The sequence below is a fragment of the Clinocottus analis genome, unplaced genomic scaffold (genome assembly GCF_023055335.1).
Source record: "Clinocottus analis isolate CAN_PGR_092001 unplaced genomic scaffold, fCliAna1.0.p SCAF_19, whole genome shotgun sequence".
NCBI classification, from domain to species: domain Eukaryota; kingdom Metazoa; phylum Chordata; class Actinopteri; order Perciformes; family Cottidae; genus Clinocottus; species Clinocottus analis.
Window position 1 is genome coordinate 10,116,433 of NW_027175920.1, and position 26,112 is coordinate 10,142,544.

Consider the following 26,112-nt stretch of genomic DNA (forward strand, 5'->3'; position numbering starts at 1 on the left):
TTTATTTATCAAAATGGGATGCATTAATATATGTATTAATGACATTTCTTATTGTAGTAATAGTGCTGAGAGCAGCGTGTGGTCAGTTGTATTCAATATGTAAAAACAAATTGTCGACATTATTATTAATACTATTTATACTAATAGTATTAACATTATTATTAGCGTAGTAAGACGACATATTAACATTGTTAACGTTTCAGTGCAGCTTTAAGTATTAAACACACATTCATAAAAACCGAAGTATTGACCTGTACGTTAATATTCCGCTGTTCCTCCACAGGCAGTGAGTCTGCGTCTTATTATTATATTATTATTATTATTAATATTTTTGGTATTATCGCCACAGAAAAGCTGGCCGTCCTGCTGCGGTCACTTTGAATTAACGTCCAACACGTTAACCCCTCGCTGACTGCAGACACACACACACACACACACACACACACACACACACACACACACACACACACACACGCGGGTTCAGAGTCTCTGAGATTTAACCAGAAATACAAAGACGTGTTTAAAGTTTCCAATAATGAGATTATTCAACAAAATAAAACTGGACTGTGTTTGACGGTGAAACAACCGGACGGACAGAATTAAACTCAATGTGTCCTTTTGTCAAAAATGTTTAAACTGAATTACATAAACGGCGAATAAGATAATAAGGATAATATGTTTGCATTTTAATGAGCTGCTGCTGTACTTCCTGTGATGATTAGTAGAACTAAAAGCGTGTTCTTCAAAGTGAACAGACTAGTCCTCCGTATGTAATTATGTAAAGTGGGCCTGCTCCTGCAGCCAGCCTGTAATTTCACATTTTTTTCTAAAGCTTGTAGACTTTAAAAGAAGATCCAACATCGATCCAGAACAACAACAAACAAGAAGAGAAACCCCTTTAAAAAATCCCTAAAATCGGATGAAATCACACTAAATCTGTATAACACGGTTCTCTCACTGGCGCCACATTCTCTACGGGTGTTTGTGCCAATAGGTTTTGATATTTGTAACTAAAAGCAGCATAATTACATTTATTAAATGTAATTTCACAGTTAAAGACTACATTTCAATTATAGCCTACAATATTTTACATTTTGGGTATAAAGTAAATAAAAGGTCAGATTAATAGGACCTTTGGAAAATACACACTCTCACACACACTCACACACACTCTCAGACACACACACACAAAGGATCTTAACATGGCGAATGTAGCTCGCAAACCCCACCAATCGATTGTTTTAGGTTGTTTTGGATTGAATGTTTCACGCACTCAACCTGGTTTATATTAAAAAAGGAGGGAAAAATCAAGAAAATCTTAATTTTTTTAAATAAATAAATAAGTTATAATTATACAAAGATGGGATTTTGATTCATAGTATGTGTAGGTTGGTTGTAACTAATTATTAACCTTTTAGAAATTGTAGCTTGTTATTCATTTGCATTTTACACAATGCGATGCTATTCCGATTTCCTACTAAACAAATTATATAGAAATAAATAAACAAACACTGCCCTCCTGAACTATACTGCTGCGTGAGCTTTTGTGTGAAAGAAGGCAATACAAAATAATCCAAAAAATGGCTCACCTTTGTAACAAAAAATCATATCAAAAAAGAAAAATAGATGACAAGTTGAAATTTCATCCAGTTTTCCTGTTTTCGTGGTCTTCGGTCCATGTTCTTCTCGTGCGCGGCAGAAGTGTAACTTGAGACGGCTGAAGCAAATTAAATCTCATACGAGAAGAAGGCTTTTTTTTTTGAAAATGGCGCCCTGCAGCAAACACCTCCCCGTCAGTGAGGAGGGGCGCCGAGGGGCGGTGCCATGTGCGTCGCGTTGCGTGCGATGAGGCTGTAGCCTCTGCTCCCGTGTCGGTGGTAGTATCTGGATATGAAACTGTCCCCGGTACTCACCGGTACAGCCTCACACGTTGAACCCCCTCCACCTCTTCTCGTCAGCAGCACGTCGGTACAACCGTCTGAGAGACGCGCCGTCGTGTCATTACGCACCGGGGGGGGGGGGGGGAAGAAAAAAAAGCGCTCTTCTCCGGCACCCGTCGCTCTCCAAGCTTCCCCCATCCCCCTCTCTCGCTCTCACGGTGTCTCTCTTCGAAAACACGGGTCCGTTTCCCCCCCGACTCTTCGCGTGAAAAACGAGCCGCGGCGCGCGCCAACGCGCAGTCCTCCTTCTCCCCGCCTCTCCGTCTCCGTCCATTCCCTCGCTCCGTGGCCGCTTTTGCGCGCAGAAGGAAGCTTTTCCACATCCACACACCGCCATTCCGGTTCGCAGGCAGGCAGCCCGTGTAACCGCGCGGTCTAGCCAGCAGCTGGGGCTTCCAGGGGAGAGTTGTGAAGAGGGGATCTCTCTCCCCCTCCCTCTCCCTCTCTTGCTCTCTCTCGCTCGCTCTCTCTCTCTCTCTCTCTCTCTTTCTCTCGCTCCTTTTCTCCACGGCGGAGCCGAGCGGCAGCGAGGGAGAAGGAGAGGGGGAGGGAGAAGGAGGGGAAAGCCCACGCTGATAGCTGGAGGGAGTCCCAGCGCGTTGAGCTTTTGTGTGTCTGTGTGTGCGCCGTATGCGCGCGCGCATTCTAATCGTTGCTAGGAAATCCTTTCAGTGGTTGTGAGGAGGATGAGGAGGCAGCTGTAGTAAAATATCCTGTAAAAAATACAAAATCTACTTTTATCTTCTGTATTTTTTTAAGTATAAGGTATGGATTTGTTGAGCATTGTGTGTGTGTGTGTGTGTGTGTGTGTGTGTGTGTGTGTGTGTGTGTGTGTGTGTGTGTGTGTGTGTGTGTGTGTGTGTGTGTGTGTGTTACATTCCTCTCTTTTTGTGTGCATTAGTGCTCCTATGCATGTGTTAGTCTACACACATATAGGCTGCTTCATTTATAGTGAAGGAATTGATTGTGTGTGTGTGTGTGTGTGTGTGTGTGTGTGTGTGTGTGTGTGTGTGTTATAGTTACTGGTGGTATTTTCAGATAAATCACTCTCGGCTTGCAGAACAGTCAGTCCTCACCTATGTAAACGCACCCCTGAGGGCAACAGATTTATCTGCAAGAGGACGGTTCACCTCCCTCTCACACACGCACTCAAATGAATGTGCACAAACACACACACACACACCCACACACACACACGCACACACAGGCCCCTCCCTCCGTTACCCCCTTTCCCCTCAGCCTGGAGATGGATGGCCCATGTCCCTTTTGTCTCGATGCAAATGGACTTTAACCCCGAATTAATGGATAACTCCCCAGAAAGGCCTAATAATGGTGCGCTCACATGATGTACACACACACTCTCTTTGGGTGCCAGGCCTCTGATTTGATAAATTTGGACTTGTCTGTCAAACATTTACACAATATATGGATGAAATATACCTGAGCAGCTAATTCGCAACGACAAATGTAAGTTGCTGCAGTCGTACATTGATTAACAATAGTGATTTTATTTGCTTCACTTTTGTATTTCCTATATCTCCTGATGGAGCGCTTCTCTCTGCTCTGGGATGCCACAAACCACACACCCGCATGAACAACCTACAGTAGAATAAACCCTGTTCTCCCACCTTCCTTTATGACCTCTATAACACCGAAATATCACATTGTTGTAATTCTATTTTCATTTTATGTGCAGACATTTGAACTTTTAGTCCCGCTGAATCCCGTGCCGAGTGCACGAGATGATGACAGACGCTGCGGTTTAACGTGGAGCTTGTGCAGGAACGGGTGGATGTAGATATGATCCCCCATTAGCTGTGGCGCCATGCTGCTCCGCAACATTACCACGGCACTAAAATTTTATTTGAGCAGCCCCGCTCACTCCGGTTGATCAAGAGGAAAAGAGAGAGTTGGGAGGGGAGGGAGAGAGGAGGGGGGTGGGGGAGGGGGGGGGGGACTCGAGGAAAGCGAGATGGAAAGCCTCAAAGTAGCCGTGTTGTGTATTGAGGCGCAAGTGTGTGTGCATGCACTTGTTGTATTTTTTTTGTGCACAATAAACCCACTTCCTCCATGTATACCTGTCACCCCTGAGCACAATCAATGAAACGCCCCCGTTTGCTTCGTGTCAGGAGCAGACTGCAATGCCACGGATGTAAAAATTCATCTGGGGAAGAGGCCACTTGTTGCTGGAGATGACGACAGCCGGCTGGGGAAGAGGAGAGGGAGGGAGGAAGAGGAGGAGCAGGAGGAGCAGGAAGAAGAAGAGGAGGGTGAGCGAGAGGTGGAATAATTTCATCTAAGTAAGATGGATGTTTTAATGCTTCTGCTTCATATACGGTCCTCCACAACATGCCACGTAAACATATCTGTCTTTATGGATGATATTGGGGTAGAAAGGTGGTGGAGAGCTGTTGGGTGTGTGTGTGTGTGTGTGTGTGTGTGTGTGTGTGTGGGTCTGGGATGACCAAAGTTTCTTTACATGTCTTTCTCCTGCATAACATTTTTAGTTTGAAGTTAGTTTGAATCACTAAAAGGTCAAATGGAATTGTGTATTATCTGGTAGATGGATTTGCTCGCGGCTCACGAAACCAAAGGGCCATTAATGTTTTTTATGAGAACCACATTTGGTTAAAATCAAATCAAACAGCGCAATCATGAATATAATAACCACAAACTCATGAAATATCAAATTTATTTATATCCCTTTCATCAGCGCAAAAAAAATCCTCTGAACTTTTTCACTCTCGTCTTCAGCCCCTGGTATCGCCACATTCGCTCCGTCCCATGATCAACGCAGCGTGTATACAGACGCTATTGTTGTCGGGGGGGGGGGAGGCGCGGCTCGAGTGGATGAAGGGGCTTTGTCAGCGGACAATGAGCCCATGCTTCCTGATACCTCACCTGTAGCAGCAGAAGCTCACTGTTGCATTGCAGCACCTGCACCTGGCGCCGCCCTCGATAGTACTGATGGTCACCATCCTCACATTGCGTAAGACTTGCGTTAGATGTTAATGACCTAGATCTGGAAATTCCACCACTCGACCCTTTGTGTGTGTGTGTGTGTGTGTGTGTGTGTGTGTGTTTGATAACTAACTATTGCCATGAAAGCATGATCTTTTGATCTTTTAAACTCCAAAGACTGGCGATGGGAACAAACTCCTGTGTTGTCCGAGTGCCTTGAAGCTCAGCAGTTTCATAATTTCCTGATTTCACACTCACGAGGCGCCTGATATTACAGTGATCTGTAGAACTACTAAACCACATCGGCCCATCTTCTAATCGCAGACAGCTACAGGCGCTCGGGGTCAGACCCGAGGCCGAAAAAGCAAAGAAGAAAGAGTTGGAGACGGCGACAAGAAGGGAAGGACGGAGTAAACGTGAGCCGGCCCTTTTGTGGCTTGAACTGATTGGATCAGAGTTGAGTTGACCTCTGACCTCCCAGCTGGGCCAAAAACAGGGTTCTGACACACACTTCCCTTTTCTTCTCCCGGGCAACAGCCACGGCGGAGATCACATGACTCTCCTGGCCGGCCATGCGAGGCCGCGTGACGCTGCTGCAGATGTGGGGAGCGGGTGGGGGGATAATAAAAGGAAGAAAAGAAGTTTTTAGTGAAAGATTGGAAAGGGAACAAGGGCTAGGGGGTGACATGGAGAACAAGTAAACGCGTCAGCAGACAGCGCGGAGGGGAGATGGGGGCCACAAAGCTAGCTTTGTCTCAGTTCTGGCTGCTGCGTTAGCAGCTGCAATAAAAAAAAAAAAGCTTAGAGAGAAGAGGATGGATGGACGATGGCATGGAGGGGTGAATGGCCTGGCATGATGTTTAAGAGATGTCTCTGTTTGTCACTTCACTGCACTGTGCTTTAATGCAGCTTCATAGAATATGCATACACGCCATAACTCATACACAGGGAGATGAAAACCTACATGGCAGATTCAAGATAAAGGCCCCACTGTGTGTTCAGTGATGTAACGCGCTTTTATGACTGATATGCATTACAATACGAAAGGGAAGATGAAAGAATGTGCTGCTTTGGCGAGAAGTCATATCCCAGGATGCTTTGCTCTCTTAGCTCACCCTTTTGTGGCCGCCTCAGTTATGCAGCTATGCTCACCTACGGGGTCACTGGGCCTCCGTAAACTTCAAGAACTGCATTAGTGTGTGTGTGTGTGTGTGTGTGTGTGTGTGTGTGTGTGTGTGTGTGTGTGTTAGCGCACAGCGGACTTGCCTCTGGGGCAAACAGCCTCCGCTCGCCAAAAATCACATGACCACGTAAACTGCAGAAACCGGCACCGTCTTTAGGTCCTGTGGCACCTTGAAGTGTTTTCCATTTGCCAAAGAGGAGCTGTGGCCTCAAATTGGAACCAGAAACAGGTTTAGCGTCTGATTCTTAACCTTTTGCAGCTGTGTCACACACACACACACACACACACACACACACACACACACACACACACACACACACAAGTCTATCAGGGGTCCACATGCACACAGGTGCAGCAGGCTCTGAACAGGGTTAAGAGTGAGCGACTGTATTACACCGCGGGAAATGAGAAGCAACGCGTCTAGATGGTAAATCTCAAACATTAGATCTGCTTAAAAGCTTCTCGGACACGAACACAAGGACAAGTATTGTCTCTGCATGCAGCTGCTTTGTTTTGTCATGAGCGTTACAGATGTTTCCTGCTTAAAAACCTGCTCAGTACTGTATGACGTACACAATGGAAAGCACCAGAGATGTTCCAATGCGATGAAACGGGACTTTGTCCCAACAGGTGCTATAGTATTTGTAATCTACGCTTTATTTGAAGGAATTTAGGGGTGAAAACCACCTGACACCTCTGATGGTATCTCATTCAGGTGTCTTTACCCGACAGAGAGGGTTCGGCCTGTAAGCTGGCCTGTTTTGGCTCCTTCTGATGAGTATAGGGTCGCATTTTTATGCTGCAGGCGAGATGGTCGAGATAATTTGAGTGTAAGGAAGTTGTCCGTCATTTGAGTTGAAATTGAGGGATGTGTGTGTGTGTGTGTGTGTGTGTGTGTTTGGACGGCGCCCATTGAACCGCTGGGTCTGAGGCGTTTCTCGAACAGCTGAAACTTTGTTTGCGAGAGAATGCGCGGAGGCCAAAACAACCGTTTCCATGAGGTCGTGAAGAATTTCCATTTTAACGGATCCTACACTGTGAGGAATTAAGCAGAAAGGAGCCGTTTATATGTGACAAAAGTGTTGCATAAACTACCACATGTTGTGTGTTGCTCATGAATGAATACACCCCAACCACAGCAACACAAAATGTGATTAAAAAAAGGGAGCTGGGTGGATATATTCCAGGAGAAGTTATGATCATATGTGTTCAGTGGACTGTGGTGATATTATCATGGTTGGGAGGCATTTAGTACGAAGGCTTGGCTTTCCTTGGAACTACTTTTTCATACGTAAATAAACTCGGTGCACATAAAAGGTGGAAATAAAAATTCAAATAGGTCGTACTTTAAATGCTAAATATATAAATATCATATTAAAACTAGTGCAATAAGATGATAATATATGTTACATCGTGACTTTAATGAAAATGTGAAAGAGGGTGTTAGCATAAAGGCTATAACTGCAAACCCCACAATGCAACAGTAGGCCGTTCCAGAGACAAAATAAAGGTCAGGTTCCTGAGTGGGTGGGGTCTGTCGTGACTCGCCCACTTCCCCTCCCCATAAATCCTTTCAAAGACAAAGACAAAACCATACTGGAAGCGTTCATAGATGTATTGTTGCTTTTGGTCTTAAGAATAGTTTCTATTTTTCAACAATAAGTGCAGCGAAGCTTCGGAAAAGTACGAATAGAATGACTTAGCGTGAACTCGCTGGAATCCGCCTGTCGGGGCCGAAGCATATTTCCACTTCAAACTTGTTATGGTAACTTCTGATGTCACTCTCGTCAGATGGTTTCATGTAACACAGTCCACTGAAATATGCATCACATATTCGCAGGGTTGACTGTCAGCGATGTATTTACTGTTGTGCTGTTTGGTTTATCTTGGACTTATTTTGGTCTGTATTCGGCAGCCTCTGCAATAATTCACATGCTGCTTTGCTGGAAACAATCAAATCAGGATATAAATCATAAATGACAAGCTAATTTAACTATTTGTGTGCTGAAAATGTACATTCTGAAATGGTGTATGTGTGTGTGTGTGTGTGGGAAGGGGGGGTATTAAAGAGTTTTTCCTTCTCCTTTATGTTGTTCTGATTTCATTACGATTTTTAATGGGATTTTATTGAAATAAATCAGGAAAAGAAAAGTAGTGTGTGTGTCAGGAGGGTGTCAATGAGAGAACACAACAACAAACCCTGCAGACTCATTACAGCTGTTATTCTACAATAATACTAGTTGGTGGAATTTTCCCCAAATTGAAATAAATTGTAAGAAACCTGTAAAACACCTCCTGGACCCTCCCTTTTGGACGCCCGGAGGCCCCTCCCCCCTTCATCCCCCTACCCCTCCTCCTCACACCCCTTCAGGGTCCTCAGCCCTGCGTCCCTGGACGCGGCGATGCAGGGGTTAACGTGGTGACGTGGTGCTCCTGAAGCGGTGACCCACGGGGCCAGCCAGTGGGGGCTGCAGGGGGAGAAGAGGAGAAAGCCGAGGCTGAGGTCCCGTTTGGGAACGAGGAGAGAGCACCGCTCCAACCGCCGCGTTTCTGCGACGATCTCCAAGCTGCCGCTTGAAGATTCCGCTCCTTCCGCATTCATCTCCAACCTGCGGCTCGTGCGTACTTCTACGGGTCCTCAGTAAACGCCTTCTCGGATGGAAACTCTGTTCATGTGTGTGCGTGTGTGTTTTTCTTCATGCACGGTTGTTTGTGATCATGTCTTTGTTTCAGAGCGACACATGGAAGCAGCTCCGGCTCAGCGAGAAACGGGAGATAATTTCACTTTTACGCACAAACTTGTCCGGACCGTTTGGACTCGATCAAAGGCTAAAAGGCGCACACATGTCGTGGACTATTTAGCGCCTGTGCTAAATGTTTATAGCGCTGTTACAATTCAACCCGTGCGTGCATGGCATTGTCGTGCGCGGCGATGCCATATATATATATATATATATATATATATATATATATATATATATATATATATATATATATATATATATATATATATATATATATATATATATATATGGATTTGAAGGTTGGTAAACTGTGACCTACAGGCGGCAATTAGGGATATCATTTGGCAAACAGCTATAAACAAATATCAGTCGTTGGATTTCCAGAGAAGTGCTGATTGCTCCTTTTCGTGCCAGACTCTTCTAACTATTCCGCAAATAAAACCCCAGCACGGCCTCTGCCTGCCACCACATCACGGTTATAGGTTAAACACATGGGGCCGAGACAGAGGAATCATTACCCAAAACCTCGTAGTTCACTTTGATAAAGCTTGTAAAGAGAGGGGGGCAGTTTGGTCAGAAAGAGTGATAGGCCTCTTGTCAGAAAAGGGTGTGTGTGTGTGTGTGTGTGTGTGTGTGTGTGTGTGTGTGGGTTTCGTGCATGCATGTGTGTGAAGCCTACTCTAAGGACATATCTTACTGGGGATAGAAGTGGGTGTATTCCGGGTGTGAAACTCATTGATGTCCCTTTGCCCCGTCCCCTGATAAAAAAAAAAAAAAAGATAAAATGCAAGAAAGCTCCTTTCTCTGCGAGACCAGAGAGGGGGAGTACATGGGAAGAGAGAGAGAGAGAGAGAGAGAGAGAGAGAGAGAGAGAGAGAGAGAGAGAGAGGGAGAGAGAGAGAGAGAGAGAGAGAGAGAGAGAGAGAGAGAGAGAGAGAGAGAGAGAGAGAGAGAGAGTCTCTCCATCATTTTTCTGTTTAATGTCCATTGCTCCATTGTGGGAGAGAGAGGACGCGTCATCCAGACATAAATTTGCTATTACACAGCCTCACGGAGACTCACATCCACAGGATCCGGAGCTCGTCGGGAAAACCCCTCGCTGGATAAATCCAGCAGAGAGCGAGCGCGTAAGGAACCGGAGCGTTATTTAAGTCCACACTTCTGAAGGCGCGTTGCTTTGGATGAAGCGTGTAGGAGCAGGATTTATTTTTTTCAAGTTTTGAGAGGAAGAAAGACTCTTTTTGCTTGTTTATTTTTCAATTCATAGCAATTATTACAATTATCAGCAATATGGAGACGGTCATTTTATAGGTAGGTGTTGTATTTTGTACTATGTCTAAATCCTTCGCACAGTCATTTAGTTTGTGAGGATTTGTGGGTAAACACAAATATTTGCTTCAGTTTAAACAGGCGTGGTTTAGGGGATAAAGCTAAATGCTGATAAGTTGTTTTGTTTTTAATGACAGGCGGATTTGGAGTCCAGGCAGTACAATAAGGGCCAAAAAATATATATGTATTATAATATATATAATATATATATATATATATATATATATATGTATATATATATATATATATATATATATATATATATATATATATATATATATATATATATATATATATATATATATATATATATATATATTCTTCATGAGTGTATTCAGATCATGCCGTTTGGGCTGCTTGTTATTTGCGACTAGAGCACGTAAACACATGTATGCGTAATGGTTTTTCTTTCGCTCCCAACAACTTTTAAATGCGCAGCTTTGACGCTGCATGCGCACGTATTTTGTCAACTGACAACTCACAATACACAACCCGGATGGATGGATGCATGTTTCTGAATCTTCTTTAACATTGAGTTTATCAGTTATGAGGCGTCTCGGTGGATATGGGCCAAAACAGTGGCACACACACGCACACACACACACACACACACACACACACACACACACACACACACACACACACAAGGTGATACAACCATTTAAAGCGTATTCCCTTCAGTTGATCGGCTCCACAGTTGGGTGTTATATAGTTTGTCAGGCTTACTTGTGTTATATTAAATATAGTGGCTGTTGATCTCTCTCTCTCTCTCTCTCTCTCTCTCTCTCTCTCTCTCTCTCTCTCTCTCTCTCTCTCTCTCTCTCTCTCTCTCTCTCTCTCTCTCTATCTGACACACACACACACACACACACACACACACACACACACACACACACACACACACACACACACACACATTGGCCATGAAGCCATCCATGCGAGATGACAGACGTCTTTTTCGGGATCCTTTTCATATTTTATTTTTGACTTAGTTAGAAAAAGTGTCAATAAGGACAAAAGATGTAACGTAGATATTGATGAAGGGAGTCTTTTACAACATTGCCATCATAGACCGTTTTTCATCTCCTCGCTTTTTCAGTATATGTCCACATTTTTATTTTATTTTGAAATTTGTTTTAATTTTTATTTTATTTCTCGCAGTTTAATTTACGAGTAATAGTTCACAGTCACGCAGGGGTCAAGTCAGTACGCCACGGTGTCCACAGCATGGAGGTCAACACCTGCTTTACTTCTTAGTCTCGTCGCTCAAACACAGTCAGTGTGTTTATTTTATTTGAGATAAAACGCACATTAAGTAAATATCACAGAAGCTAAACAAATACAGCACATACATGTTAAATAGTACAATTCGCAGCTATATTATGTTAGATCATACAAGTGTCATTCTGGATCAGGCGGTGGTTATTGGACACGTGACTTGTTTACGGTTCATAATTCCTGGTTTCTTTTGAAAGTTGAACGCGTTTGATACGCCAGGTTGCTCAGTCGCAAATGTTCCTGCGTGGCTCCTCTGATGTTGCTTTCGACATGCAGCCTTAACTCCAAATTAAATTGTTGTTGGGAGAGTTTTCTTTTGAGAGATGATCCAGATGTGATGTGATTAGGTGTAACCCCTCACCACCAATACGACCAAAACACGAGGGGAGAAGATGACTGCATATTAAAGATGTTTTTCTTGGGATGAAAGTTTTTTCTTCTTCTTTTCCTTTGGCGTCAATCGCTGGTGCGTCACTGAAGCACGTTATAAGTTTTACCGCTATGAGTCACGCTCAGACTTTTGTTGCAAAACAAGTCTTTGTTGAAATTGAAATTCGCGGTAATGAATTGCAGAAGATCAGCTGACCTCTTGACCCATGCACATATTTGGAGTTTCCCAATTCAACAACACGTTTTTTTTTAGCTCCTATAACTGCTTGAAACACGCAGAATAACAAACACGCGGTCTTTCATTTTCATGCACCTTTGCGTGCGTGCGCGCGCGCGCGTGTAGACGGCACCATTGTGCGCATGCACGTTCTGGCAGAGGAGGAAGTATGGAAATGTTGGGAGACAGAAACACTAAATGAGGTGGCACTATAAGTCCGTCACGTGCATTTAAGCCCATTATGTTTGCGAGTATAATATCAACATTTCACGATCTGTTGGGTTCAACTCGCTGTGGATACAAACTATACCTCACAGGCTTTACAGCGCAAACACGCGCGGGACGGCGCGCCATGGCTGCTCGCGTTCAAATGATAATTAAAGCCTCCACCTGCGTGTTTTGATGGCCCATAAATAGATGCTGGTGCTTTCATCTCGCCCATACAGCCCCGGTGGTGGTTACAGACGGATATATGGCTGTGTGACAGCCACTAATTTGGTGCCCGAGCCATTCCATTCGTCGCCATCAACATCATCATCACCATCAGTATCTTCTTCTGCTGCACCATCATCCTCCTCATTTGAAGAAGGCATGTGCCGTGTATCGTCGAACAGTTGTGACGTCCCTTTTAGAGCGTTTTGAGAAGAACAACACCATTTTTCTTCTTCTTCTTCTTCTTCTTCTTCTTCTTCTTCTTCTTCTTCTTCTTCTTCTTCTTCTTCTTTGTGCCAAGCATTTCACGTCCCGTGACCCGTGGTGTGAGGCCGGAGCTGGTATCTGTCGGGGTGATCAGAAATAGCAGCATCTGTCCTGCGCACACAGAGAAGAAAAGGTCAACTTCTGACTCCATCATGTCTTCTTCTCCTAAACGGTTATGGGTGCCGTTGTTGTTGTTGTTGTTGTTGTTGTTGTTGTTGTTGTTGTTGTTTGTTGAGGTTAATATGTACAGTGCGTTGGTCACAAAAAGCGGGCGGAGGGTTACGGGGACGTGATATGACCAACATCCCGTCTGTTACAAGCCCAGAGCGCACAGAACAGGCTTGTTTTTCATAACATAATCCCAAACGCTTGGCAGCGCTTCATCTCGCGTGCTTTTCCCTCTAATATGGCTCTATTGTCTCGTGGGGTGGCACCACCTTTAGATAGCTGGGGCGTCTCCCTGCTGAACGGCCCTGTTTGGAAATCCGCATCATTAAAGGGCTATCAGAAATACGTGGGGGAGAGTAGGGTGGCTGCCCCGCGTGGAGGGCCTCCCGTGGAGACAGCTCTCCATTTGGACCTCATTTAAAAACCCGCCTCGCCAATGTGTTTCCCGTTGACTGTGAATTATGTTTTTTTTCTTCCCCTCCTTCTTTTTTTGTGGTCCTTATTTAGATGTTCAGAAGTTTATTCAATTAATGCTGGGGCTGCAGTGGAGGATATGGCACCCACTTTAACCACTTCAAGCACTTTTTTAATGTGCGGAAAATAGCGCATTCACCTTTTAGAGACTTCGCTCCTCACGAGGGGAAGTGGCAGGGGGTCAGAGTTCACCTTCTGGATGCATGTCAAGCTGCACACAAATATGTGTTTGTGTGCGACACATCCAAATAGACGACACGTAACCTGTGCATGTCATTTGTTTAGTCCATTTCCTATTGTTTCAAAACGGACGCGACACATTTCCGGAGAGCCGGCGGAGCTGCTGTCGGCTGGCCGGGATGAGTGGCTCCTCGCCCGCGACGGAAGACTCTGGCACACCGGTCTGCAGCGTGTGAGAGGAGAGGAAGAGAGGGGAGAAGAGAAGGGAAGGTGGAAAGTGTCAGTCAGGAACGCTTCATTGCTCGAGGACAATCCACGCGCAGGACCGGTCCGTTTCAAGAGCAATCAGTCAATCCGCATTAATTACCCCCCCCCCCCCTTCCCCCTCCACACACACACACACACACACACACACACACACACACACACACACACACACACACACACACACACACACACATACACACACACACACACAAGCCTTCTCTGGTCCGTGTGCCAACGCTAGCTACATTATACGGTGTGTTGTGTTGTGTGTGTGTGTGTGTGTGTGTGTGTGTGTGTTATGCTTTCTCTCTCTGAATACGCGCGCACTCATCCACACGCGCACGCACACACACCCAACCCCCACCTTTTAAGTGAAAAAGAACCAATAAAAATCCAGCTATAAAAGGCTTTTCCTTGTCGCTAAATAAATTAAATGCAGATTTCTGTTTTAAGTGCCGGACCCCTTTTGTGAGCTGCGGAACAGGATTCTTTATTGTGCCTCTGTCATTAGTGCTGAGGGCAACACTGTTGTGGGAGAGAACATGGAAACGAAGTCATTTCAAAAATGGGGAAAAAACACATATATGTGATCGGCTACTGTTTGCTCTATCGACGTATTGGCGCTGGGTTTAAGATCACGCCCTGAGCCGCTGGAGTGAGGGAGAGTGACCGGTTTTACAAACCTAGTGTGTAATGGCTGGAAAGACAAAATGTTTTTGCAATATTACCAGCTTGTGAATTTGTAATATCACTGCAAACGTGTTGGTTCTGATTCTAAAGTCATTAAAATGGTCATTTATGGATCCAAAGTGCCTGGCTGACTCCACACGTGAGATATAGTCTATTATAGAATTATCGTTTTCTTATTCAGGTCGTGTATGAGTATACAGCCTGTGCATTTTGATGCACCCCCGAGCACCACCTGAGTTTCACAACTTCACAAAGGTTATGTCATCTTAAAGGACGCTAATGCATAAATGATCATTCACGATTGTTGCAGCGGCACATTTGTGGCTATTCAAATATCAACTTTGAATGTGGAAGTCTGCAGAATATAGCTAGATTTGAGCTTTTTGTGTGCGCGCATGTGGACACGTGGTGGATGAAGCCCATTGGAGAGCGCCGCGCGTTGGAATGCAGGCTGCTATGTAAATAGGAAAAGAGGGTGACGATTATCTAATTACTGACGTGATCAATCTGATCGCTTTGAATTATATATATATATATATATATATATATATATATATATATATATATATATATATATATATATATATATATATATATATATATATATGTATATATCAAAAAATTCTACTCGGTGTATGAAAGACTCGTTGTCCGCATGCACACAATTTATAAGGCTGCAGCCCAGCTTGGGTCTCCTTTGTCCAGTGTGTTTTAGGGGCTGGACCAAAGCAAGAGAGCCAGGCTCTGTTTTAATGTAAAGAGACATCAGCTGGAACAAATATACTTTATGAAGTGCATGTTCAGTGTTGTCAGCTCCAGACAAGTTTAGCTAAAAGCCATGCAGATGCAACCACATGACACACACACACACACACACACACACACACACACACACACACACACACACACACACACACACACACACACACATGTGTGTGTATGTGTATGTGTGTGTATATATATATATATATATATATATATATATATATATATATATAAACACACACACACACACACACACACACACACACACACACACACACCACATTTATCTAGACGTGCATTTATGTAACACTCACGTTTTCTAAAAGCTAAAGTTTTTTTTACAATGTATTTATTTAATATATATTTTAAGGTAATTTACAGATGTCAGTTTTTACTGAAAGAAATTAAATACGGTTATACATTCTTCTATTGCTATATCTATAAACGTCTAATTATGACTGACCTACCGTTCACGCTGCTGCGTAAAAGCGTAAATGTCCACTTAATTATTGAACAGTTGGCAATAATAGAAGTTTTAGTCAATATTTTAGGCACAGCAGCGACGCTGAGAGCCGAGTCCTGCGGTCCAATACAGTCCCTTTTTTAACTTTTAGGTGTGAGCATCTTATGATTTAGATTCCTAACAGACCTATCGCTCTCTTCCCATCACTTCTTCTGGTAACACAAACTTTTCTCTGTGTTTGTAAAAAAAAAGAAGAAAAAGCAAAAAGAAGAGCTCTCTGGAAGCAGCTGGCTGTTTTCCGGTTCTTCTCTTCTCCCATTTTCTAAACGCAAAGTTGTTATTGCAGCATTCCGTGAATCTAGCCTCTACGTTTAATACAACGTGTAATTTCCCCCCTTTTACCGTATTCCCTTTGATTTAGTCACTCTTGACTCTCCTTTTGCTCTGGGGCCAACGGGGTTCGCCGTGGGGGGCGCCTTGAAACCGCCCCTCCTTATCTCCTTTCATCGTTCTGCGCGGGGCCGCCTTGAAACCGCAGGGGCAGTAATTGCTTTTTTCAGGCAGCCCAGTGCGGACTGGCCAGCAGCCAATCAGAGCCTTGTTTACACTCGGTGATTGACAGAGTTCTGGCACCCTGCCAGCCAATCAGGAGCCTCGCATGGCCGAAGCCCCGAGTTTTAACCCTTTGCCTCCACGTTGGAACAAACCTGGACGAGAATATTAGCCCATAGCAGCTCATATATTTCGACATGGAAACACACAAGCCCATATCCTTCCACTTTTAATTGGCTAAATTAGTGAACCGTGCGCAAGGCTAACCCCGGGGACAGTAATGCGTTCAAATTACGCAGTGATTCAATTTGCACCTCTGTGTGCGCGTGTGACAGAAAAGGTAAACAGACATATATACATGAATAGATGAAAGTAAAACATCTTTATTCACCGTTTTTTACCCCCCCCCCCCCCCCCTAAGCCTTACAAAAGCCTATATGCGTTCAGGTGCCCTTCACTGTTTTCTACTAAATCACAGATGCCCTTAAACAAATTGCATATTGATGGATAAAGTGAGTTTACACAGAATAAATGCATTCCCACTGTCACAGCATAACCTATAGTGCAGAGCGAGCGCTTACATTTGATAACAAATCCTCCCAGTATCCCAGTGGACATGTTTTCTACATCAAACTTACACTTAACTTTACGCCTGACAATTAGAGGTCCTAAACTTCTCTTATCTTAATGTGGTTGTGCGAAAATGTCTTGCTTTGCGAGCCTACACGTTCAATAAATCAGATACAGATTCTGCAAATGAGGATTTATTTAGCAAAACACATGCGGCGGGGCGAATGGAAAAGAGCGGAATTCCCTCAAGGAGCGTCAATAAAACTATCACATCATCGCTGTCACCCTGCAAAATAACGATACACTCGGAGCTCATGCAGCATTTGAACTGAACTGCAGCGGGATCACACGGAATAGGCTAGATGCTGTTTGCTCTCCACCAGTGATCAGAACAGTGCAGGCGGCTCCGGCTCCTTCTCCTCTTCCAGCGCGCAGGAACAGCGCCGAGCGGTGCCGCCTGTCTCATCGCATTTGCTTGTGCACGCGGTGCGCCGAGGGCTGCAAATCAAACGCCCGCCGTTTTGCTCCGTGGCCCCGGCGGCTCCCTGATTGGCTCGGAGCGGCAGCCAATCGCGGCGCGTGTTTACCGTCGGAAGGGGGCGGAGGGAGGGACGGGGAGGAGAGGCTATGGGGTGGTGGGAGGGGGGAGGGGGGGGGGCCTCACGGGCACGCTTTCACATTGTCGTTCTCAAACCAATAGGCCTGCGCGTTCACCCCTCCCCGCACACACACACACACACACACACACACACACACACACACGCACACACCCCCCTCCACCCTGCTCTTCTCTTCCTCCCCCCACCCCCTCTCCTCCTCCTCCTCCTCCTCCTCCGCCTCCTCCTCCCGGCGTGTCTGAATCTCCGGCTGCATGAACGAGCCTCGATTCACTACAAGCCTGAACTTCTACGACGCGTCTCTCCCATACCTCAACTGACTGCACAGCACAGTCTGCAGCAGCATAGGATGTAATCAATCCCACATGTTTCATCTCTGCGACTCGGGGATTTTCACTTTGAATATTTTTGTACTTTTTCTTTCTTTATAACCGACTTGCCACGCGAATGGATGTAACTTACCAGTGAGTAGCAAATGATTTTTTTTTTCTACATCCGTGTTGTTTTTTTTTAATAATCTGATTGTGATGAATGTACATTGCAGTTCACACGCTGCGTGCAGGGGAATGGTCTGAATGTGACGTTTTATTTAAATTGCCCTTTAACGATGTGTTTTCCCCAAAATACTATTATCCCCTGTCATGCCTTTTTTAGAGAAGTAAAAGGGTCAAACGCAAGCTGCGAGGATTGTGCTGTACTCCACAGAGTATGAATTTAAAAACATCCCTCAACCAGTAATTATAATATTACTATTGAAGCAACACATCTCATTGTGCGCTATTTTTGAATCATTTATTTTCAGACCACTCCTGTCCAGTCTGGAGCTGTGGACGATATGTGTGTCACTTTTTTTTTTTTTTTTTTGATTTGACCTCTCTTCACAGCCAAATTACTTGTGTGTTTCTGATTCATTCAGAGGACTATTCAAAAGCACTCGCTTTTCAGATCGCCTCCTCGCGCCGCTAGTTTTATAGATTATAAATTGTAGATTATTCTTTGTTCGTTTTCTTTTCCTGTCGCTGTGTGTTTGAGAGGGAGGGAGACGGTTGAGTTTATTGCGAACTGCAGTGCTCCCCCGCATCTCCCCCCATCGGCATGAAGGCAGCGCAGACGCCGGGTCTGTCCTCGGCTCGGCCGGGCTGCTCCCTCCGGCCTCTGAATATCCGGATTTAGTGTCTCGGTGATGCTTTGTGACTTCACTTTATTGCAAAATTGTTCAAGGCAATGAGTTAGCCTCTGAACCGGAGCCACTAATTCCCCGTTTTATCTTTTGTCCAAAGGTCCACACATTTATGATTCAATGGATTTCTCTTCAAATAGCACAAAACGCGTATTTCAGGTTTAACACCTGGATTTGAGATTCGGAAAATACAATTATTTGCTGGTGTGCTGTCTTTTGTGCTGAGTTCATGTAATGTCGATTTGACCAGTACTGGATACTTTTTTTGTAGGGAGGGATTTTCGTCTGCCGATAGTTTGACCCTCTGCAGGGCAGCAGTGGTTGAGGTGTGTGTGTGTGCATGTTTGGAAAGTGTGTGTGTGTGCTTATACATGTGTGTGTGTGTGTGTGTGTGTGTGTGTGTGTGTGTGTGTGTGTGTGTGTGTGTGTGTGTGTGTGTGTGTGTGTGTTTGGGAGGCGTGTATGGGTTTGGGGGAGTCTGAGTGAAGTGGAAGGAAGTCTGAAAGCGTTCTATACGTATACACACACACACACACACACACACACACACAAACACGCACACACACACACGCACGCACACACACGTACACGCAAACGCGAGCGGACGCACGCGCGCGCGCACACACTCCAGTCGATCCACATGATAATTCCCCCCACCAAACTGTTACGCGCGATCTGCTCACGTCGTTTTGTTTGCGTGGCGAGCGATAACAGTGGATTTAGATCCAGGTTGTTAAATGCAGCCTGAGTGGCTCTCTGTTGATGTGGAATGTAAACACCGAGGACGTGTGTTTACGGCCTGAAAATGTAAAAATGTATAGACAAATGTCAGCCGAGAGTGGTGTATGATTGATGTCCCGTAGAGAAGGGCCATTGTTTCTCACAGCCTAGGGGACAGGGGAGAGTCCATTTTGCCTTCCCAGTGCGCTTGCAGTGGAGTGTGCGTTTCTCTCCTGTTTCTACCCTCATTTCTTCCTCTTGCTGTCGACTATGTGGTCAAAAACGACAACGTGGTGCTCACCAGCACACGGGGAAATTAAATTATTTAAATGCACTGGCAGTTTAGGGCAGATGTTCGTATATGGAATCATTTAGAATACAGTATGTGCATGCGTTGGATATTTTATGCTTGTGGGTGTTTGGACGCACACACACACACACACACACACACACACACACACGCACACACACACATTCACTCTGACAGAGCTGCTGAACTTTGGAGATTTTTCTCCCCCCTCTCAACGCACAATTCCTGAAAGTTGGAGTCCTTGAGCAGCCTGCCTGTGAGAGAGTGTGCGCGTATAAAGGAGACTTGAATATCCGAGCCCATGCAGCCTATGCACTTCACAAGCCCCTGGTCCACCAGAGCATTTGATATTTTTCTTTGTTCCTTTATCGTTGATTCCAGGGAGGTGCTATCAGCATCTACAGAGCGCTAGATGGACGTGCCATGCATTGAGAAGCCTAATAAATGGATTGCTGAGGTGTGTTTGGTGAACGCAGCTCTCAGTATCTGAACGTCACATGGAGCCCTATTTAAGTAAATGACCTACTATAAGGGATACATATAAAGTCGATGATTTCCAAGTCTATTTCCCTGTTTATTGCTTGGCTCTTTCGCTCTGGAGCATAAAGGTGATTTGATTTGTGTGTGTGATTACTGCGTAGCGTGTAGATATACACTGTATGCGTAGAGATGCATGGTGCTCGCCATTGCCAAGAGGCGAGGGCCACTGCTGCTGACCCGGCAGGAGTTGACAGAAATAGCTGTTTCATCACCGTTTTCATTATTAAGCAACCACACAAATAAGAATCACGTTTACAACTGTACGAACATAAAATACTTTTCAAAAGCCAAACATGAAAGGTGAATGAAGTTTGGTTATATCATAAAAAACAAGGATCAGTAAAGTCAGATTTTATTCTAAAAGCTTTAAAACACAATTGATCCAAGGTTGTGTGTGTGTGTGTGTGTGTGTGTGTGTGTGTGTGTGTGTGTGTGTGTGGCTACTGTATCCTATACGAAACCCACGTTTTTTAATTTTATTATAGAATATCATGTGACACAAGTGAGTGTCCGATGGATTAGATTTTATGACAACTGAATGAGGAAAGAAATCAAACTTAATTTACATAAACAACAAGCATTAATCAGAGCAGCAACGTGTGTCGAGCGCTATGAAGTCACTCTGAGGCATGAGGAATATGCTTCAGTCTGCAGAATTTGGTGTTTTTGTGCATTCTTATGTTGTGCAAATGTTTTTCTTCATATTTGAGTGCAAGATCCCCAGAGGTCCAGCTTGTTTATGGCCGGTCCTTGTTCAGTCTAAAGACCTAACAACTCGTCCTTCATCGAGAGGCTTTTTTTTTATGGCTGTGAACTCTTGTACTGTATATGCACCATTTGTTTGTACCTGAGCCAAATCTCCCCCTTTCCTCTCCATTCTTTTGGCTGATAAAGAAAGCTCCCGTGTGCGTTATTTGCATCGTGTTTGGTCACAGGATGAAGAGGAGGAGGAGGAAGAAGGAGGAGGAGGAGGAAGGAGGAGGGGGGTGGGGGGGCATAGACTCCACCGATGAGGTGCAGGGTAAATCCACATAAACTCAGCTCAACCACCTTTTTTTTTTATCTGCAGAACAGACTTCACTCACCTTCCTGCGCTGGCGCTAAATCGTCGTTAATGAAATGAAACGCAGAGGACACGCAGCGCCAAACTGGAGGGAGAACGATATGTAAATAGGGTCGTTTTAGTGAAATTTGAATTGCTTTTGTAAATGCCGGCTGTTTGTCTAAACATGAACAGCGACTGTCTCTCAGCACAGCCTTTTCTCCAGCACTACATCCCTATCTGGCTCATTATTGTCAGCGCTTTGACGTGTCTCCTGCTCTCCCTTTTGTAGGACATGACGGGGACTCAGTTTCCACCCTGCAAAGCCAAAACTCCGCTCAATGCGAGGGGAGCCCGAAGTTCATAAAAGGGATTATTTGCATCTGGGTGCCTGAGACCTTCGGTGCCTCCGGATTTTACTTCGGATTTGGGATTTATCGCTTCGCAACGGGATGGAAAGCCGAGATTTCGCTCCTCCGCACCACCTCCTGACGGAGCGGAGCGCGCTGGTCCACAGCGCCGCGTCCCGGCTGGCGCCAGGCGGCCACGGCTCCGTGCAGCACCCCGCGCACTTCCAGCCGGGGAAATACTACTCGTCCCACCTCTCCATGGGGCCGCACTCAGGTCAGTTTGAATGCAGCTTTTTCCGTGACGAGTGGTTTTAAAAAATACATTTAAAAAAAAAATAATCGTAGTTCAGTCTTTTTTGTCTGAAGCACATCCATATTTCAAACTTGGGGAACATTAAAGCTCATTGGGACGAGCTAATTTACTGTGGAGTGAAATTGCTCAGATTGTTGGCTATTATAAATTAATTTAAAAAAATGTGCAGGCATCTTCAATAGTTGTATTTGTAATTGTATTTATTGAACTGTTTATGACATAGCTGCTTTCTGTGTGTTATATATCAAAATGATCAGTTTAGTGTTTCAGCCTCGCGTAAAAGCCAAATATGCAACACTGTGGGACATTCCCCTTTTAAAGAAACTTGGCAAACCAGATTACTTTACATTGACTGCATACACCCTTCACGTTGGACTTAAAACCTCTCGTGATTTTAGAAACATTATAGGATTATTTGTCTTTATCACACATGGATTATTAGGCGTTTTCCAGTAGCATAATCTTGTCATAGATTTATATGGTTTCATCAATTAGTAAAGTACTAATCATTGCCATTTGAAGTAATTAATTAGAATTGGGTAATTCCACTGCTTATATTTCCCATTAAACAATAAATTAAAGCTATTAGCTGACTCCAGTTTCTGTGCAACGTTTCCTCCCTCGCGCATGTGGCTCCATGGAGCATGATGGGCTGGTGCTGGTGGGTCCGGGGGCCACATGCTGGTTTTGTACCGGTCACAACGTGGGGGTCGCGGCGGTGGAGGGGAGCTCTGGGTAATGGAGGTAATACCAGAAAATCCGGTTTCTATATTGAGCGGGGACGTGACGGGGTGCGAATGGGTTGACAGTGCATGCATTAGATTTAACAAGTAGCTTTGGTATCCTGTCTCAATGGGGGGGGGGGGGGGGGATGCGGGTGTGTGAAGAGAGAGAGAGAGAGAGAGAGAGAGAGAGAGAGAGAGAGAGAGAGAGAGAGAGAGAGAGAGAGAGAGAGAGAGAGAGAGAGAGAGCATACAGTGTCTGTAAACTGGACTAACTGGATGAATGTGAACGTGCTCGATCAGAAATCTCATTAATTATCATTTATCAAATGCAGGCTGCTTTAAACAGACGTTGAGACTCCTATGAATCAATGATCGTCGGTCGTCCTGTGTCTGCGCTCATTTGCATTTTCATTAGTTTTACACAACAGCAAAAAAAAAAAAAAAAAAAAAAATGAAGAAAAAAAAAACGAGGCAAGACGTCCAGGGGGAATTTTAACTCTTTTATTTATTTAAGAAATACATAATTTCTAAATTTCCGGTCAAACACAGAAACTAAAGCACTTTGATATTTGGTGTGTTTGGGGTCCTGGTTCTGCTCTTTGCTTCAATTAGAGGAAACAAAAATAAAAATAATATTATTATTGTCAGCTCGTTTTGTCTTCAGAGATGTTCTTACACTTACATGACCCCAAATGTATGCAGCATATGTTTTTACTTGAACTGTTTTGTGTATGCAACCGTCTACACTTTAATTTCTAACAATCAAGTCACAATATGCTCATGTTCAATGCGTACTTCTCATTTTTCATAGTTCAGGAATTTTTGGAAATATATTTTAAAATGTAACATATTTAAAAGTGCAATTGTAAATTTAATGTATTATACTGTGTATTACTCTGCAATTATATGTATTATGGTATGATACACATTGAATAATTTACAGTATTTACAGTTCTATACTATTAAAATATATTACGCAATAAGTATATTTATTTTACGTTAATAGAATATTTTATATATTTCACGAGACATTTAGCTGCATATTTACTTCAAATTTGACTGAAGTGATTTTACCCAAAATATGGCCATGGCATGTTTAAAACCTCTACCTCGATGGTGAGATTGTTTTAACAAACACACATAAACTTGCATAACAATTTAAACCCATTACGCTCCCCTTTGACTGATATCACTACCCGCTGACATACATTATGCTCCAATTTAAAGATGATTCTGTAAAGTTGAAAGGAAAAAAGCGTAGTAATGCAGAGTGATAATGCTATTGAAATATATTCAAGAGGGCCTCTCACTGGGTCTCAAGGTGCATGACACTGTATTGAGATTCCAGATATCCAGACTCTCCATGCATGTCCCTGATGGGGTTTTGACTGACATGATGGGCATAGAGGATTGTTGTTTTGGGATGGGGGTTGGGGTACGTGTGTGTGTGTGTGTGTGTGTGTGTGTGTGTGTGTGTGTGTGTGTGTGTGTGTGCGTGCTGCGAGGTTAGGATGGGGGTTACCTTTGTGCTTGCCCCCCTTAGAGATTCAGAAAGCTGTATGCCTGGCCCTAGGCCTCGGCACAGGGGGTAGATATGATGTGGGGTTGGCCATACCAGGGCAGGAGGGGGGTTACGATGGGGGGGGGGTTGTTTCAGATCTTTGGAAAGAGACACAGACACATTTTTTTACTGTCTCACAGGACCAAACCGGGTGTATCACTTACAGTAATTCAAAGTATAAAAAAAACCCTCTCATTCCCCCCCCTGTTTCTTCATATCCCGGAAAACCTGCAATCCATCAATTTGCTGAAGCCTCTTATTTAGATCAGCATGGTGTCTGCTTGAATATGGTCGCGCTTGACAAGGTGATGGAATGACAGCCGCATACCAACGCCATAAGATTCAGCCCACATTTGATAAAACCCCACAATGATATTACACAGGCGTTTAGATTACTGATAGCAGCGGTGGGAAAGCCTTTGTCTCTCTTTCCCCTCCTTGTTTCACCGCTTTGCTTTTATTCCAGTCTCCCTTTCTTTCTTCCCTTTTTCTGTGACGTTAGCCCCTGGGCAGCAATAGTGTGTGTTTGTGTGTGTGTGTGTGTGTGTGTGTGTGTGTGTGTGTGTGTGTGGGATTAAGGTTAGGTTTAGCCTGCAGTAGCACAGGTGTGCAGTATTACGGAGGGCGTGGCAAAGCTTGTCATTGAACAGGTGTGTTACTTCCCAGACAGCAGACGGTTTTTGTTTACATGAAGGTGTGTGTGTTTGTGTGTGTGTGTGTGTGTGTGGATGTGTTCGATCATGTGTGCGTGTGTGTGACCTAGTAATACAGGAAGAAAGAACGCCCATTCATGTCACATGTGTGAACACATGCACAGCTGTGCACATACACACACACACGCACACACACACACACACATGGTTTCTATATTAATCTGCTTGTGTTTTATGCTTTGAAAGAGTAATAAACCATAATCAGTGTGTTTTGGTTGGACGAGATAACCTCACTTCAGCTTCTCTCTATCTTGTCCCTTAATCTTTCCTCTTTGACCTTTTTCTTCTCCTCTATCTCCCTCTCTCTCTCTCCTTCCTCTTTTCTTCTTCACGTTCAGTCTTGTTAGTGAAGATCCTGCAGCTAAATCCTGCGATATCGTTTTGCTATTAATGTGCGTCTGTGTGTGTGCGTGCATGTTTATGCATGTTTGTGTGTGTGCATGTGTGTGTGTGTGTGACATGCCGCACCGCAGCCCTGTCCATTCATCATGATGCTGTCAGTAATGTCTCTCTTCTCCTGGAAGTTTCTCGGCGTTGGCTTTGATCGTCGCGGCAGCGCAGATGAGACACACCCCTTCACCCTCCTACCTGCACACACCTTCGCACACAAACAACTCGCATGACGTAGAGAGAAAATATGGTGTGTGTGTGTGCCTGTGTGTGTGTGTGTGTGTGTGTGTGTGGAGTACTGATTATGTCAGAGGCCCCTGTGTAAGAAAGAAAGCGCTAGGTGAAAAAAGAATATGAGCATGTAAATGATAGATGGATGGAGTAGAGGAAGAGCACGAGGAGGAGGAGTAGTGGGAGTCGAGAGGCTGAATGTTTCCACCTGGTTGGTAATCCAGTCAGATTACCGCTGCCTGACGGCTCCCACTGGCCGCCGTCCCCGTCTCCGTCTCCTCAGCCTGCTGCCTCCGCTGCATCTCAAGAGTGAAAGCTAGAGAGAGAGAGAGGAGACGCGTATGTGTGTATGTGTGTGTGTGTGTGTGTGTGAGATGAGTCAGCAGTGGTTGAGCCTCAGACAGACCCAACCCCCCCCCCCCCCTCACCTCACCAGCGCTACCCAGGGTACAGGGGGCACATCCCGGGCGCGGCGTGCAAGACGACCCCCTGTGTGCAGGAGACAGCTGGTGGAGGCTGCAGCCAGCCGAGCTGCGATTGGACGCAGAGA

The 26,112-nt window shown here is 44.6% G+C and overlaps 1 protein-coding gene across 3 annotated transcripts in view; it reads left to right on the forward strand.

Annotated features, from left to right (window-relative positions):
* The first annotated feature begins 9,862 nt into the window (after positions 1-9,862).
* Positions 9,863-26,112, forward strand: part of bahcc1b (BAH domain and coiled-coil containing 1b) — a 62,035-nt gene continuing 45,785 nt past the window's right edge. For 2 of the 3 annotated variants that reach the window (XM_068583199.1, XM_068583201.1), the window contains exons 1-2: positions 9,863-10,139; positions 21,572-21,903. In XM_068583199.1, the coding sequence (XP_068439300.1) occupies positions 21,732-21,903 (172 nt within the window). In that variant the 5' untranslated portion in view covers positions 9,863-10,139; positions 21,572-21,731. Of the gene's footprint in view, positions 10,140-17,780; positions 17,952-21,571; positions 21,904-26,112 lie in introns of those variants that run through there. The other variant, XM_068583200.1, reaches the window with a different exon arrangement.